This window comes from Mus caroli, unplaced genomic scaffold (genome assembly GCF_978045245.1).
Source record: "Mus caroli unplaced genomic scaffold, Mus_caroli_1 scaffold_7, whole genome shotgun sequence".
NCBI lineage: Eukaryota > Metazoa > Chordata > Mammalia > Rodentia > Muridae > Mus > Mus caroli.
The window spans coordinates 125109748-125128362 of record NW_028227262.1 but is presented as its reverse complement, the minus strand read 5'-3'; the positions used below and the strand labels follow the sequence as shown (position 1 = coordinate 125128362).

Sequence of the window (18615 nt, the reverse complement as noted above, 5' to 3'; positions counted from 1 at the left end):
TTTAAAAACAGAGTATCATCAATGTATTAGTCAGGGTTCTTCAGAGTCACAGAAGTTATGGACTGTCTCTACATATTAAGGGAATTTATTGTGATGACTTACAGTCTGTAGTCCAACTAACCCAACAATGGGTCTCTGTGGATGGGAAGGCCAAGAATCTAGTAGTTGCTCAGTCCCGGAAAGCTAGTTGTATAAGCCAGTCTTCTTCTGTAGAAGTAGGTTAAGTGCAAACAGTCAAAAAAGAGTAAATCTTTCTTTTTCCAATGTCCCTATGTAGGCTTTTAGCAGACAATGTGGCTCAGAATAAAGATATGCACTTGCTTTGTCCCAGCTGATCTTGTACTCAGAGATATCTTTGCCTCAGTCTCCTGGGATTAAAGGCATGTACTTTCTTGCCTGGGCTTAAGCTTTTCATGGCCACTATGCCTCAAGATCCCCATGCCAAGATCCAGGTCAGAACTTATGTCTTCCAATCTCAAGGTCTGGATCACAGGTGTGCCCTCCAATTCTGGATTGTAGTTCAATTCCATTTAGAGTCAAGTTGACAACGAGGAATAGCCATTATAATCAATAACTCATTTATGAAACAATGATTTCACTTTACTATTTGTGCTCATTGGTAATTGTTAGATTTCTGGAGTGAAGGTGTGATGTAACCACTTAATTATGAAACTATAAATATTAAGATGAAGTTCTAGATGCCTAAATTCTAGCTGTGGAAGGAGGACCCTGCTGAACAAAAGTCCTAAGAGTGTATTTTTGTACCTTCATCTGACTCCTGATGCTCTGGCTTCTAAAATGTTTATGAACTTCACTACACAACAGACAAATTTCTAAATGTTCTTTAAAACATTGTACGTGTGAGTGGTGGGGGTGGGGTGTAGAACAGAAGTCAACATTGGGTGTCTTCCTCTATGGATGTCCATGTTACTTTTTTAAAGACTGTCTCTCTCACTGATCCTGAAGATCATTAGATATCCAGCAAGATCCAAGAATCTGTTTGTCTTTATATCCTGCCTCCTTCTTCACAACACCAGGATTGCAGATATCTATCACCTTGCCAACTTGTATAAAGGTGCTGGAGATCAGAACGCAGGTCTCCATGCTCCGTGGCAGGCCCTGTACTGGCTAAGCCATCTCTCCAACCTTCAATGTTCTTTGATTTAAGCATGTACAAATCTAATTATGAGATCCTGCTCTACAGTCTTATGTGTGGCACATGGTAACTAATATGTACATGCTTAGTAGATGAATGGATCTTGTATGCAAGCAGGAGATGTATCTTATTCAGGTGTCCAGAGGCCATAAGAGGGCTGTGAAACAAAATATTGCTTAGGAAATTATTATCCCCTCATTTAAAATATAATTCATATAAAAGGAAAAGACATGGTAAAAACTACATAAATATGGCAATCACTAGATGGTCCATCCTTTCCTCACAGCTCCAAATTTTGTCTCTGTAACTCCTTCCATGGGTGTTTTGTTCCCCTTTCTAGGAAGGGGCAAAGCGTCCACACTTTGGTCTCCGTTCTTCTTGAATTTCATGCGTTTAGCAAATTGTATCTTATATCTTGGGTATCCTAAGTTTCTGGGCTAATATCCACTTATCAGTGAATACATATTGTGCAAGTTCCTTTGTGATTGGGTTACCTCACTCAGGATGATGCCCTCCAGGTCCATCCATTTGCCTAGGAATTTCATAAATTCATTTTTTTAATAGCTGAGTAGTACTCCATTGTGTAAATGTACCACATTTTCTGTATCCATTCCTCTATTGAGGGGCATCTGGGTTCTTTCCAGCTTCTGGCTATTATAAATAAGGCTGCTATGAACATAGTGGAGCATGTGTCCTTCTTACCGGTTGGGACATCTTCTGGATATATGCCCAGGAGAGGTATTGCGGGATCCTCCGGTAGTACTATGTCCAATTTTCTGAGGAACCGCCAGACTGATTTCCAGAGTGGTTGTACAAGCTTGCAATTCCACCAACAATGGAGGAGTGTTCCTCTTTCTCCACATCCTCGCCAGCATCTGCTGTCACCTGAATTTTTGATCTTAGCCATTCTGACTGGAGTGAAGTGGAATCTCAGGGTTGTTTTGATTTTCATTTCCCTGATGATTAAGGATGTTGAACATTTTTTCAGGTGCTTCTCAGCCATTCGGTATTCCTCAGGTGAGAATTCTTTGTTCAGCTCTGAGCCCCATTTTTTAATGGGGTTATTTGATTTTCTGGAGTCCACCATCTTAGGGATCCATCCCATAATCAGCTTCCAAACACTGACACCATTGCATACACTAGTAAGATTTTGCTGAAAGGACCCAGATATAGCTGTCTCTTGTGAGACTATGTCGGGGCCTAGCAAACACAGAAGTGGATGCTCACATTCAGCTATTGGATGGATCACAGGGCCCCCAATGGAGGAGCTAGAGAAAGTACCCAAGGAGTTAAAGGGGTCTGCAACCCTATAGGTGGAACAACAATATGAACTAACCAGTACCCTGGAGCTCTTGTCTCTAGCTGCATATGTAACAAAAGATGGCCTAGTCGGCCATCACTGCAAAGAGAGGACCATTGGACTTGCAAACTTTATATGCCCCAGTACAGGGGAACACCAGGGCCAAAAAGGGGGAGTGGGTGGGTAGAGGATTGGGGGGTGGGTATGGGGGACTTTTGGGATAGCATTGAAAATGTAAACAAGGAAAATACCTAATTAAAAAAAATAAAGTACTTGTTTGTGTTCTAAAAAAAAAAAAAAAAAAAAAAAAACTACATAAATATTTTAGCAAAGTTTCAAACGGTAGAATTAGAAGATGCTGAGAAGGTAGAATATTGGAAAATGGAGTTCTAGATCATAAAATTAAGTAGAAATCAGACCTCATTCAACTCCTAAGCCAGACAACAGCATTTCATCAGAATGGGAAACTCCAGGCAGCATCCAGGCACTATTTTCTGACGGTCTTAGGAGCTTTGGTGAGGATGTGGAGGCCCTTCCTTCTTCTCTGTTTAGCCCTGCAATGTCTATTTTATGTTTACTTCATGATCTTTTCAAAAGACATATTGCTGCATACATACTAATTACTTGTTCAAAAATTTTGGTAGAATCTATCTTCCTCCTACCCCCACCACAAGTTAGTTGTAGATATATATCTCCAACCTTTTGGTATCCATAGTGCTCAGACACTACACACACAGGGAAGTTAAGAAAAACAACCTGAAATCATTAGACCAGATAAGAGCTCTGTAAGCACCTGAGTCAAAACTAACATACAAACGTTAGTTTTTAATATATCAAAATCTATTATTTCAAAAATATTAAAGACAGCTCTACTCACAATGCATTAAAGAATTAAATGCTAAAACTTTGAAACTTTATTAAATCAAAATAAAATTTTAAATAAATTGAGATATGTCCTTTTCCTGAGGTAAAGAGTCAATATTTTGCACATGTCGATTTTTTCCTGAATGAGACTATTCTTGGCATCCTTTCAGTAGTAACTTCATTCTTATTACTGGAAATGATTCTGAAAATCATGTGTAAGAAACATGTGACATAAAGGATTCTGAAATAAAAATAAAGGCCGTCTCTTCCAAATGTCACATCATTCTGTGAGCTTCTGCAATAATTAAAATACCATCGTCCTAATAAAGGGAATAGACAGGCAAATGACTGTGTTAGCATTCCCTTAACAGTTCTTTAGATGTAGGATATAATTAAGTGAACAAAGAAATCAAGTAACCTTGCATTTGAATTATATATGTTCCTCCTCTTACAGAGTCTCTGTTGTAGACTAATAGTTCTGAAAAATAAGCTGTTTAACTTGCTTAGATGTTGATGAAACAAATTTATTCACACAAGAGAGAAAGTTCCTTTCCCCTTTGCCCTAAAGAACAATTTAGGAATTGCTCGTATAGACAGGTAATAATTAACATATAATGCAGCTAGACTATCGTTTGTACCATCTGGCCTGGGTTTCAATCTTATTATTGTTTTTATTTTTAAAAGATTTCCAGCTTCATGACCCCACCAGGCTTCGGTGAATACTTCTAATCCAGTCACCACACTGATGTCCCTGGATAAAGTAAATATGTCACAAAACTAAATCAAAAGTTATAAAACTAGAAAATGGATAGTAGGGGTGTCAGGCAGTAGGGGGATCAATAGACCTGGGAGGGAGATGAAGTGGGGGGGAATAGTGATCAGAAAGCCTTGTATTAACATATGAAATCGTCAAACAACAGCATGGAGGATGGGAAATTGTCAAAGTCTACTCCTAACCAAAAACTATTTGCAATTGATACCTGAAGGGAGAGGGAAAGTCCATTTTATTCAATAGGTCCATCAACTACATTCTAGGGTAGACATCATGCTCAGGAGTAGATGACCAATACAGAATGGACTCCTTTATAAAAAGGTACTGCAGTTGGAGTATTATAAATGGCTCTGAGGGACAGTGCATGGATTATGTGTAATGGTAGCAAGAGATGTATTTCATTTCATGATGACAAGCCTGCAGACCTCATGCTTGTTTTCAGGAACATAAAGTACCTGGGGTAAAGTGAGGCACTCAGGGCCTACGTGTGCCTTAATTAAATATGGATACAGGGATACTCCACCGCTCCCTTGGAATTCCCATTCAATACCACCCAAATTCTCTTATCCTCTAAATAGAAATGGCTGAGTCTGAGTCCAAGGGCAGTCTCTAAAAGTACATCTCAGGCATTCTAACCTCAGATTCTCCATGTCCTTTACTATAATTATCCCCTTGAACCAGGACATGCATGTGTTCCTAAATATAGAGAGAAGGGAGGTGTCTCTGGATGTCGTTCACATTACGTTTACCTTCATCAGGGTGGTGCTATTCAGTAATGCTTTGGTCTTCAGTCATACCTTTCTGAAACTCACCCTCACCAGCAAACCAAAGACACAGTTACACAAATTATTTACTAATTTACAATTTTACACACACATTGTCTGAAATCAGATTCATTTATCTTAACTTTGAGAAATGACACTTTCAAAAATGGCAGTTGTGAAAGTAATTATTAATAACATGAGCAGATCACTTTTTACTCAAAGGGTGTTATTACATATGTGTATGGATGGCTGCATACTTGAGGAATAGGCCTAATAAAGGTTGTGGATGACATAGGCACATTATTATTACTGTTTTCATAATACTGGTGAGTACATTGAGTCTCGATATTTCTTATTATTTGGGAAGGGGTCTTAGTCTGTAGGCCAAGCTGGTCTTGAGCAAATGATACCTCTGCATCTGCCTCTGCCTCTTCTGCCTTCTCTGCCTCTGCCTCTTCTGCCTTCTCTGCCTCTGCCTCTTCTGCCTTCTCTGCCTCTGCCTCTTCTGCCTTCTCTGCCTCTGCCTCTTCTGCCTTCTCTGCCTCTGCCTCTGCCTCTGCCTCTGCCTCTGCCTCTGCCTCTGCCTCTGCCTCTGCCTCTGCCTCTGCCTCTGCCTCTGCCTCTGCCTCTGCCTCTGCCTCTGCCTCTGCCTCTGCCTCTGCCTCTGCCTCTGCCTCTGCCTCTGCCTCTGCCTATGCCTCCCCAGTCAGTGTTAGCATCACAGGCATTTGCTACTACACATGACTCAAACTCTAAAGCAAATAGAGTTTGCTTTAACACTCTAAAGGTGATTGAGACAATGAGGTAAAGCAGTATTTATTTGTAAGTGTGTTATTCAATACATCAAGTCCTTAATCACAAAGGTTCTCATTTCTCTCTCTCTCTCTCTCTCTCTCTCTCTCTCTCTCTCTCTCTCTCTCTCTCTCTCTCTCTGTGTGTGTGTGTGTGTGTGTGTGTGCGTGTGTGTGTATGAGCCACTTTAAATACTCTATTGAATCTGATTTGGGACAGAAATATACAGTAACTATTCTATATATGTGATAGCACAAAATGCTTTAAGATCAAAAGACATCACTGCAATGTGCTGAACCACATTTGAACATGTTTTCTCTTTTTTCCATAAATTCTACTAAACTCCAAATATTTACTTGAATTTTTAAGATAGACATTAAAACAACATTGTATAAAAACTGAAGCAGATAGCATCTTGAGTGTCTTTGATAACAATTTTATGAAAAAGTTCCATCAGGTTAATAATTTTAAAAATGTACATAACTCTTAATCCACATCCCTTACTTTGCAGTCTTCAGTTTACAGTGTTATAAATGTAAATTGTCTTTCAAAGTTTGCTCCAAGGATGACAGAAGCACTCCTTGTTTATCACAGCTAAAGGGCAGGCAGGAGGCCTGCTCCTTCCATACTGTGTCTTTCTGAAGTAGAAGGTCAATGGCAGATTTACTACAGTATTCATATTTCCTCAATGGCTCCAAAGACAAAGAGGTGAAAAGAAAACTCAAGTCTAACCTGTTTCTTCTCCCAGAATCCTACAGTAGGAAAAGGCAGGAAGGTCAATGCCAATGAAGCCAATTTGGAGCTGTGGGATGAGGGCTGGGAAATGTCACTCAACCCCAGAAGTCTGGAGGCCAGAGATCCTTGGGCAGGGTTGTGTCACTGGAAAAGGGAGAGGGACAGACAGAAGCCAGATGGCTCTGTGAATGTTGACAGTGGTTGGGTAACAAAGATAGCCCTGTCAAAAAAATCTCCAGGCAGGTTGTTCCCACCAGGAAACTGGTAAATAAAACAGCAGGTTTTATTAGCTGTAGTTAATTTTTTTCTTCTGATTTTGTGGCCCTTTAAGGATATAGCCCCTTAAACGAAAATATTTTTCTGTTTTGTTTTTGCTTGCTTTACATCTGCTACATATTTGAAAAAAAACCCCACTATTCCATATACTTGCTTATTGACCTGTGCACTTTTGGTCAGAATGGATACAGCTGAGAGCTCTGTATCAGTACATGTCTGGCAGTTCTTAAAAGCAAACCACAGTCAAGACAGTAAGTTGGTGTAAGATCATTGCATCCAATGTCATTTGATTTGGGTCTAAAAGTTGAGGAATGAAAAAAATAGTTGGTATTGAAATCACACGAAATCACAACTTTACGTCTTGATTTCATTCTACAATCTGCTTTGACTTCTGTGGGTAGAAGGTCTGCTCTTCCAGCACGGAGCCTCCCTGGAGCTGAGTTGGCAGATCATGTTTTCTGTAAACTCTTTGAACCAATCAGAACACAGTTAATCTTATTATTCTTCCATGGGCTTGTGTTTCTTTTGATGAGAGTCAATAGAAGTCATGGGTAATTCTTTCCTGGGTGCCAGGGAACACTTGTGTTTCTGCTGCACAAGGTCAGATCTTAATTTAACAACCGACTGAATACTTAATTTTAGATACACTGAGGAACACATTAGCTCCACAGCACTTCCTCTGGTTTAGGAAGCCAAGGCCCCGGGTAAGAATAACAAGACGATCATTCCAAAAGGTGAGATTATGAACTATTTGATCTGTACCTCACCAGCTTGCTTATGGAGGGAGTGTCAGCACTGGAAACATTTGGAACAGATGGGCACATTGAGGGTGGTGGAAACTCATCACTTCAAGCCTGATTGGTCACCTATGGGCTCACCTATCTAATTATAGCATAAAGCTGGGATCGATTTGTTGATTTATAGACCATCAACTCAGTAATTATTATGCATCACAGAATTATATCATCAGAAAAAGAGGTCAAGTAGGAATATATTAATGAGGAACACCCATTTGCATGATGTAGATCCCCAAGAGCCTTATGTTTTTTCATGGTTTCTAGGGAGTAGAAATAACATTTGTCAGTAATTAACATAAATCTCTCCAAAGTCTCATTTTTATCACTGATTGCAAAAGATAAATGTTTTGTGTTCAGATTAAAAAAAACTATTCTTTAAGATGGAAAAGAAAAATGTTGAACTGGGTAGATCTGCAAATGTAATCGTGTGATGATACTATAGACTTGTGGGGCTGCAAGGCCTTAAGATGCAGCAGACACCAATGCTCCTCGGCTATTCCTGAAAATTTTATAGGAAATTGTCAATATAGAAAATGGCTTTATTTCTAAAGAATACCTATCACTGCTTCATGGTTGAAGCACTAAAAATATCATAATTTTATACTTTAGTTGTTTCTATAAGGGTACCTAATAATTTCTAATGAAAATATGCCCTATGTTTCCCCCTGGAGTCAATTAGTTTGTGAATTGTTTAAATTATTTTACAAAACTTTTTCTGAGGTTTATGAATTTGTAAGTTACAGAATGATACCTGCATTTCAAGAATCCTTCAGCTGTAGTGAACCAGCTAGACCTGTGTAATCTGTTAGAGATAACCACATCTCCACCATCCCTTTGATGTCTGCGCATGAGCAGATTGCCTGGCAAACTTGGTTTTGGTTTCACTTGTGAAACTGGAAGAGTGTGTTGTGAACAGTGAGTTACTCAATCTATATAATGCAATCAGTACATGAGGCTTCAGTAGACATTTGCTATGGTGATTTTTTTAAGTTCACTAAATACATACTTTCTGAGGAACAACTGTGATTTTTGCCTTAGTGCTAACCCTGAAAGAGCAGAAAGAGCACCAGACAAGTGTCTACCATATATTGTTTTTTAAATGATTGATTTATTTTAATAAGTCTTTATTACACTTGTTTACATATGTGTGTATACATGTGTAGGTGCATGTTCATGTCATGACATACTTGTGAAGCTCAGAAGAGAACTTTCAGGAGTGGATTCTCTTTTTTACCACATGGCAGCAAGCAACTTTACCAACTAACCTATTTTGATAGCCCGTTTATTATTTTTTATTTGCACATGTGTATGTGTATACACATACTCATGTGCATACGGAGGCCTGAGGTCAGCACTGGGCATCTCCCACTCTCATCACTCTCTAGATTATCTTTTGAGACAGGTTCTTCAGCTGGACCTGGATAATGAGTACATTGAGTCCAGAGCTAGGGCTTCAAACATAGATTATGATGCTAGGTTGTTTGTTTGTTTGTGTTTGGTTTGGTTTGTATATGGGTGCTGGGTATGCTAACGTAGGTCTTCATTTCTTTATGCAGTAGATGCTTTACTGATTGTGCCATCACCCAGCATCTAGAACACAGTATTTAAAAGCAGGAAACTCTAATAATATCTATACTGTATTGGAAAGTGGGTCTCTGTATTGGATACTGTCTGGAGGGTCCTGAGCCTGAAACACAGCTGACATTGAATATGTATTTTTGAATGATGGATAGAATACTCTGAATCCCTTAAGACGATTACTGTTGGAAACCCATGGACAAGTGTTTTTGTCTATCCATAGAGAGATGTTTTCCACACTATGAAGCTGTCTCTCAACAAGGTATTGTATTCTGTGATGATCTGAGTATCGAAAAGGAGACATTAGTACTGATAATGTCTTCAAGAGAATTCATTAAGTGAATAAACAGCCTTTCTCAAGGATGCTAAGTAACATCTATGACAGCCTGGAAGCCTCTGTCCTGTGTTAATTTCTGTTCCACATTTGTCCTTGACAGCAGAGCACAAGCACATATAAGACTTGCTTATTAAGTCTGTGAATAGACAGATCGTTGGGAGGGTAGAGATGCATCCAATCTTGGCAGATGGGAATAAAATTCAAACTTAAGCAAGATGAAAGACAGGAGAAATAAACAAAGAGTGGCGTGGAGAATGGCTTAGCAAATGGTATGAAATATATAGATTGCAGAACGTAGGGCAGGAGTTCAAATCCATCGTGCAACATGATAGCCTCCAAGCTTATCTCTTTTGGCCTAAGTTAATAGATGTGTAATGTATAAGAAAGAGGCAGGTATACCCACTTGATGGTGTGTTGTCCTGCCTGCACATGTTGGGCTGCACTCAGAGCCTGTAGGTCAGAGCTCCTTCAAAAAGAGATGAGTAAATAAGTGCATTCACAGGAAAGCTGTCAAGATGACAAGGGAAGTTTAACTATGTCACAGTGAGAAAAACTAGGCAGCCTTGAGAGAAGAAGGCTCATTGGAGTCCTGACAGCCTCTAAGGAGATATTTAAAAGGGCTCCAGTTCTCAAGAACCCAGAGAGAAGTTGAGCCTGTTGCATTTCACTTTCAAGGTAGGGATAGGAGTTTTATGTTCCTCACAAACCATAAACCTAGACAAGGCATCACCCTCTCCAAGGAGATAATGATCCCCTGGCACTGGGCTGAGGCTGAAGGTATACATGCACCGGGCATGTTGGAAATGGGACATTTATGTGACCTACCTGGTGAGTTTCAACTCTGCTCGTAGCTGGTTCTTTGGAAAAGGAAAGAGAATAAAATCTTAGAGATACTAGAGGACCTGCCTATGGTTGAGTCAGAAGTGCTCTAACATAAGCTCACACTTCCTCATTCCAGAAAAGTTCAGCCATCCAATAATGACTGGAAGTATTTACTGATAACCAGGCAGCTGATAATAGGCAGGCCAGGACTGGAGCAGAGGTTCAGCCTCTATTCTCCACTGCTTCCAGCAAGAGAAAATTAATCACTTGTGCATGGCTTCAACACAAAATATTAAGTTATACAATAACTCAGAATTGCTTGAGTGAGTCTCAAATAGACTTGAGTACTGCACTGGAATTTTTATGTCCAATGAAATGAGCCATGCCTAGGAACAAATACTTCCAGAAAGAAGATGTATGCATACTCATATTCGCATGTGTGTATATATACATATGCATATGCATAAAAATAATAAGAGGCTTGGGGAATGGTTCGGGGTATACAGAGCTTGCCATACAAGTGTGAGAACTAGAATTCAGATTCCCAGCAGTTACATAAGACCAAAGTGCTCTCTTGCTCTTTGCTCTTTCCCTGCTTCCCTCTTCCCTTCCCCCTTCTCTCCCCATTTCCCCCCCCCATGTGCTCATGGCCAGCCTCTACTCCTCTCCTCCCCTACTCCCCTATTCCTCTACTCCTCTTCTCTGTCTCTCTCTCTGTCTCTCTCTCTCTCTCTCTCTGTCTCTCTCTCTCTCTCTCTCTCTCTCTCTCTCCCTTTCTTTGCCTCTACTACCCTCTTAACTCCCCTCCCCATACCCTGAATAAACTCTATTTTATACCAAAAAAAAAAAAAATCAAAGTGGCCATAGAGGCCACCTATTATCCCAACCCTCTAGAGGCAGAATAGGGGATCCCTAGGGCAAGTTAGCTAACTAAACTAGCTAAACCATTGAGCTCTGAGTTCAGAAAAAGACTCTGCCTCAGTTAAATAAAGTAGAGAACTATTCCAGAAAATGCTCTAGCCTCCACACCCATGCACACCCCTATACACACACACACATGAATATGTACACATGATATACATATTATTTATGATGTATTTACTGTGATTGTAGCTGATTTCTTCATTCACCTTTCCCAAATGAGTAAGCCAAAGGCACATTTTAAGTTATTTGAAATTGGCATAATCTCCCTTGGGAGCTGCCTCTCACTAATTATTGAAATATAAACATTTCTTCCTGAGTAGACAGATGTGTAATAGCTAAGGTAATGACACCTGCACTTGACTAAGAGAGGTAAATGATCAGACTTCTGTTGTTTCCCCACACCAAGAACTGTCCACACTGGGCTTCACCTGTTTTTATGAAATTCAAGCATTTCAAGTGTAGGATATTGTATGTTAGCTGTAGAATCATTGCCATATGATAGATCCTTGGATTTCTTTATTTTGCACGACAGAAATTTTACACCCTTTTAAAGACATCTCCCTAAATGCCCACCTCAAAGCCCTTGACTAGTCCCATCCAGTTCTGTTCCTGTGAGTCAACATTTTTGGATTCCATGTATTGAGACCTTGCAATATCTTTTCTGGAGTTTATTTGTTTTATGTAATGCAATGTTCTACAGCTTCATCCTTCTTGTCACGAATGACTTCATTCCCATCTTTTTTCTGACAGTACAACATTCCATAGTAATATACAGCGCATTTTCTTTATCCATTCACCTGTACATTTAACTTGATTCTATCTTTGATCATCTCAAATTATGCCACAGCGGGCATGAGAGTACAGATCTCAGATGCTCCAGAAATTCCTAGAAATAGAGTAGATCATCATTTATCTCTATTTTTAAAAAATGTTTTTGAGGCATTCCCACACTGTTCTTAGTATGGTTGTTCCAAAAATAAAACTAGCTATGTATGATAGCATTTTCAAATTAACTATACAGACTAAATCACAATGCATATGTATATTGAATTTTCAAGTTATGTATCCATGATGGTTTTTGTACTTGAGATTTTTCTCATATTCATGGGCATTTGAATACTTGATCCAGACTTTGTGGCACTGTTTGGGTAGGATTAGGAGGTGTGGCCTTGCTGGAGGAAATCTGTCACTGGAGACTGGCTTTGAAAATATAAACGTGTGTTCCTACTTCCTGCTTGTAGCTTGAGATGTGAACTCTCAGCTGTTCCTGCTGCCTATAATGCCTGCTGCCACACTTTGTTGCCATGATGGTAATAGATTCTTATTCCTCTAGAAGCATAAGCCCCAAATAAACCTTTCCTTTTATAAGTTACTGTGATGGTTTTTATATGCTTGGCCCAGGGAGTGGCACAATTAAGAGGTGTGGTTTTGTTGAAGTACCTTGGTGGAGTAGGTGTGTCATGGTGGGCATGGGCTTTAACACCCTCATCCTAAAAATAATAAAAAAGATTCTCATCCTAGATGTCTGGGAGCTAGTCTCTTAGCAGCCTGTAGATGTAGATCTCTCAGCTCCTACTGCACCATGCCTGCCTGGATGCTGCCATGCTCCCACCTTGGTGATAATGGATTGGACCTCTGAACCTGTATGCCAGCCCCAATTAAATGCTGTCATTATAGGAGTCGCCTTGGTCATGATCTGTTCACAGCAGTAAAAGTCTAACCTAGACAGTTATCTTGGCCATAGTGTTTTATCACAACAGTAGAAAAGTAATACTGAGCCTTAAGATATACAATTTTAAGTCTTATTTTCCTTTACCTTAGTAAAACTGAGCAAATAAAAAAATCAATTTCATTTTCTTGAAAACATCTGATTGTATTTGGCTAAATGATGATTATTAAGTGTGATAGTAAGATTCTTCTCATATATGAATTTTAATAACTTTATTGTATACTATTGATTGTGTGTGTCACTGTCTCCTTATTCATTAACACTGGCCGTTTGAGTTGTTTCTAAGGTTTTGACTGTTTAAATTAATATAAACATCCTCACATACATATCTTTTCCTCCAACCCTGAACATGTTTGTAAGGTAAATGTCTAGATGGAGAGTTATAAAGAAAAGATTTTTAACTGTGAACATTCTAAGGGAAGCTACTCCATCGATCCTTGGTGCAGGGCTCTTCCCTTTCCTGTGAGCTTGTTTCCTTCTGGAAGTCCATGTGCATAGGCACAGAGAGCTCCTTCCTGCACTCTGAGTCATTTCCTAAAGCTAGCATGCTTCCTCCTGCTTTCTGTCACAATGCTTTTGACTCAGAAATGAATGGAGAGGAAAATATCTCCTTCTGCTACATGAAACTGGAGATAACCAAGCTGGTGGGGCAGGTCCTACCAATAGAGAATTTACACAGAAATCAAATATTAATTAGTGAGATCCTAAAACTGAAAGTGAATTGCCCCCCTCCCCAAAAAAGGTATGCATGATGCAAAGAGAAGACAAGATAAATCTACTTCCTGTCTCATCTTAAAACTATTCATTCTTCTGGCCAATTCTCACTAAATTCTCCCTGTGTACTCGTCATTACACGAGGATTTATCGTCTTATCTGCCTTTTCATTTCTTTTTTGAAAATATAAAGTTATATATCTTTGAGGAAACACGAAAATAATGTTTGTTTTCTGGACTAATGTCTCTCTCTCTCTCTCTCTCTCTCTCTCTCTCTCTCTCTCTGTGTGTATGTGTATTACATGTGTCAGAAGGATACCTCGTGCCATTAAGAAATAAAGACACTATTTGGATCTATCAAGTTCTTCCCATCATCCACAGACTTTCATATATATATATATATATATATATAAAGACAAGTATCATAAAAAATAATTGCTAGTTATATAGTTAAACTTTGTTAATTAAAAAAGGATCACATGTGACTGTGAAGTGAAGCCCAGTCCTGATAGATATTACTTTCTCTGTTAACTCTTCAGGACTAGCGAACTCTGTTGCTCACATCAGTGATTGAAATCCTTGTATCTGCCGGGCAGTGATAACGCACGCCTGTAATCCCAGCACTTGGAACTCAGAGGATTTCTGAGTTTGAGGCCAGCCTGGTCTACAGAGTGAGTTCCAGGACAATCAGGACTACACAGAGAAACCCTATCTCGAAAAAACAAACAAACAAACAAATAAGAAAACAAAAACAAAACCAAAAAACCCTGTACCTAGTTTGCTACTTAGTACTAAGGGACTCTGGGAAAAGAACAGTGTATGACCACTAATAAGCATCAAAATCATTAAAATATTTTATTTTGCTATGTTCCTAAAATTAGAAATACAAATTGCATAATGATGATAAATAAAAATAAACAACATTTAAAATAATTATAACTTTCCTTAACAAAACCAGAAATTGGAAGATGTTTCTACTTCACTCTCGACTTTTCTCTGGTAGAGTAAATGCCCATGATTTCTCTGGGATGCCAGGAGACCAGCTCACCACTCAGGAAATCCCTCTGTGAACGAGGCTCAGCAGTCCACACAGCAGACCACCTGCACTTCCTTTGGGACCCCGGGGTCTGAGTATGAGCTACACTTGCATAAGAGAAAGAACATGTACTTTTTTTTTTAAGGATTGTCCTTGTTTTAGTCCATTTTCACCTCCCATGGTATTTCAGCCTGTGACCATCTGCTATCTTTCCACATGTGCCCCTCCTGAAACTCTTTCTAGAAATCCTGGCTCTATAGTGGAGACCAACATGGTGCCACTGGCATTTTACTTCTGGCCTGTTCATCTATTTCTTTGTTTTGAAGTGATCTCTGCTCTGTAGCTCAGGCTGACCTCAGACTCTGCTGCCTCAGTCATCTATATGCTACCTAGGAGTAGAGGATTGTGCCACAGTGTCCAGCTGCTACTGGCATTTTCAAAGGGATACTGGGAGAGGGGACAATGTGCCGTAAAGAACAGATTCTCCCACTAATAAGACAGAATGATAGTGATTGACAGGTGCTCAGGGCAATATGATATTTATGGACAGAGCCTTTCCTTGTATAGTGAAAGCAACTGTCCACTCAGCTGATTCTTGCCCCTCCCTTGTTTCGTTATGCCCAAGACAGAGTCATGGCAGGTGGGGCAACAAACTTGGTTGTAATCAGGAGTGAACCTACAAGACAGTTCATGAAAAATGTGAGGGTTTTTAATCCTTGTTTTTGGAAAAAGGGAAAGCCTTGTCTTCCTGACAGAGAAGTTAGCACCGTTCAAGGAATGCTCTGAGGGGTATCATGAACCTACCAATGGCCTTGACAGTGGGGCATCAGTGCAGATGGGAGGTAGTTTAGAGAATCTGATGCAAGGAGACACCCTACCCTGGTACTCTCTCCTTAACTGTGCCTTGCAACATCATCCCAACCTCCTGACTACTTCAGTCAGGCACCAACTGGCATGCTGATTCTATTTTTTTGGACAGTGATGTTTCGACTCCAAAACAAAAAGTACGGAATGAAGACAAACTTAGGAAACCTCAGACCACTCTCTGCAACATAAAACCTCCCCGTGCAGAGCCAAAGCAAATGATTTATGCGCCTTTGCAAGCTGCTGTTTATTTTTGGAAGTTATTGTCACCCAGAGCTGACTGTCAAAAACAGGATCAAAGTGTTTTCTGTTCAAAGCGACAGACTGCAGCTTCTGAGAGGCCTTGGAAGAGCACACCCTCCTTCCCCTCCTGGGGCTCTGTTATCAACTGTGAGAGTTTCAGTGGATAAGGCTCAACTTCCACTTACCTGCACTGATCCATAATGCTTACAACACACAGTCCAAATAAGGATTTCAAAGCAGGCATGTGTGCAAAGTGCTTTGCAAGGTTAAGCCAGCCCTCCATGATTCACGGCTTATGGTACTGTCTCCATCCTATTTCTTTCCAAACATGTTCTAGTGTTTGCAGAGTCACCAGACTTCTTTTGCTCCACATCTAAACTTGGGTTGTAACTCAGCCCATCTGTAAAACAAATTGACAACCATTGAAACCTTAACTAAACATTTGGGACTTAGCATTTAGAAATATGGGATTCAGCTTTTTTTTTTTTTTTTTAAACTGTATCTAAAACATAGAAGAGCTTCGGTGTATTCATGAGTTAAATTTGTATTCGAAGTTGGGACGTCTCTCCAGAGAAAGAATCCAGCCCTCAGCCAGGATAACAGGTATTGTAAATGAAATCAATTCACATAAAATTCTCTTGTTATTGAGGCTGGGAAATTGATCAGTAGGCAGTAGGTGCCTATAGTGTAAGTGTAAGGACCTGAATTCAGGTCCCCAACATCCATATGAAACACCAACCATGGCGATGAACATCTGTAACCGCAAAGCTGAAGAGGAAAGAGACATCTGGATCCTGGGAGCTCACTAGCCAGCTAGTCTGTCAGAAACTGTGAGCTCCAGGTTCAGTGAGAGGGTCTCCCTCAAAAAGAATGTGAGAGCCAGAGAGGAAGATACCCAACTTTGACTGCTGGGCTACTCACACACCACACACACACACACACACACACACAACATGCATACATACATACATACATACATACATACATACATACACACAACACACACACAACACACACACACTACACCACACACACAACATACCACACACACACAGTACACATACACACACACACACACACACACACACGTGGGGGAGCAAGAGACAGAGATCTCCAGAACAATGTTAAATGCTCTACAGCACATTCTTTTCTTAATAGAGAGCCAAGTTACTTCTCTAGATGGAGAAGTAAGATATTTGATGCCGAAATGCCACTGGACTTTTCTTCATATCCTGCAGCAGCTCTTTCTTTAATAATTTCCCATTGATCCATCAGCTTAGTCATTTCAAATTTTCAATAGAGAACAATCATTCTCTAACTGCCTTTCTTGTCTTCCTCATTCATCTTCATACCTCTGGGCCATTCCACTGACACCCCCTTCATGGCCATTCCAATACCTGACTGCATGCACATTGAATCTACAGTCATCTAAACTGTCAGTTCTTCTGAAGACAGCCTGTCGGGTCGGGCTGTTCTATCATGGTTTCCCCATGATTTTACCAGGATTTTTTATTATAAATATAAAACAGCTAAGAATACTGATAACATTCTCCTTTGTTTGTTTGTTTGCTTGTTTGTTTGTTTGTCTTAAAAACAGGGTTTCTCTATGTAACAGTCCTGGTTGTCCTGGAACTCACATAGACTGCCTACCTCTGCCTCCCAATGCCCAGCTGATAACATCCCTCTTGGTGATTTGTAAAACATGATTGAAAATGTTAGGGACCCATTTCACAGACTAACTCTAGTCCCTAAGGAGCAAGCAGTGCTTCATGCACCGGTTGCCCACTTTTCAATCAGGGTTAGATTTCAACTGGGTATTTGAACAGGTGAGGGGCTCTGCACCCCATACCAATTCCATAACCATACAAGCCCTACGCCTGCGGTCACATCAGCAAGAAAAGCAGCAGTGCTTAACGGTTAACTGCATCATGTAATTGTGTTGTCTGAAGAACTTAGTGCATACTGTTTTAAAAAAAAAATGTGTCAAGAACTTTTCTTGTCACCATGGAAAGAAATCATTTGCCACTTTGGAAAGCAGATAAATTAGGGGTGGGAATAACAAAGAAAACACTATAAAATAAAAGAGAAACCTTGGCCAAGGGTGGGGTTTAGTGCTTGCCTTGCCTTGTGAAGCCCTGGGTCCCCAGCACTTCTAGAGAGAGAAAGCGATTTGTTCCCTCTCAGGAAAACACTAGTCCAGTGAGAATAAAAACACAAGTATGAGAGGAATTTGCAAAGCAAATATGGAATGCATGTAAATTCAAAGGGCAGGAAAATGTCGAATAAGAAGAAATCTTCACAGAAAGAGGGCGAAAGAGGAAGGGAGAATTCCAATAAGGACTGCTGTAGGAGGAAGACTCCTGTGCCAGACTCGAAGCGGTGGGGACCAGGGTGCAGAGCAGCCAAGACAGCCTTCTGAAGAAAGCACCAGATGTAAAAACACAAAGCAGAGCAAACTGATGCCAGATCCAGAGTTAGCAGTCAGTTTGTTCCGTTGGAAGAAGAACCGCATTCCTGAGAGAAATGGTCAGTGGTAAGAACAAGGAAGAACTAGATATTCTTCATGCATTTATTCTGTCCTCCAGTCGCCATTCACAGTACATGTGAGGACCCCAGATCATGCAGACATTCTTCTCCAGACACTGAGGTTGCACCCTAGCTCTCTGATCTTGTGTACTTACCGTCGATGGTCAGGACGCAATGGGTCCGTTTATACTAAATAAATATGGAGCACTTGAATCTATTTGGTGAAGAATATCCCAGACATGCGCATTGGCCCGCAAGGAGACAGTTACGTCAGCGTTAGGGAGTATGCTCAGAAGAGTGTAGGACCTTCTCACATCCATCTCCCCTCTTTGTTCTGTTTCAAAACATTGGTCAGGCTGCTTATCCCAAACAATATTTTTGTTGTTG

General features: G+C 40.2%; 1 protein-coding gene across 3 annotated transcripts in view; it reads left to right on the top strand.

Moving 5' to 3' along the window:
* The first annotated feature begins 7281 nt into the window (after positions 1-7281).
* The window catches only part of Asb15 (ankyrin repeat and SOCS box containing 15), a 29157-nt gene continuing 17823 nt past the window's right edge, over positions 7282-18615 (top strand). For 2 of the 3 annotated variants that reach the window (XM_085840787.1, XM_029478643.2), the window contains exon 1: positions 7282-7393. Coding sequence is in view for 1 of the 3 variants with exons in the window: in XM_085840788.1 (XP_085696914.1) it covers positions 7657-7738 (82 nt within the window). In the remaining 2 variants the exon portion in view is untranslated. The other variant, XM_085840788.1, reaches the window with a different exon arrangement.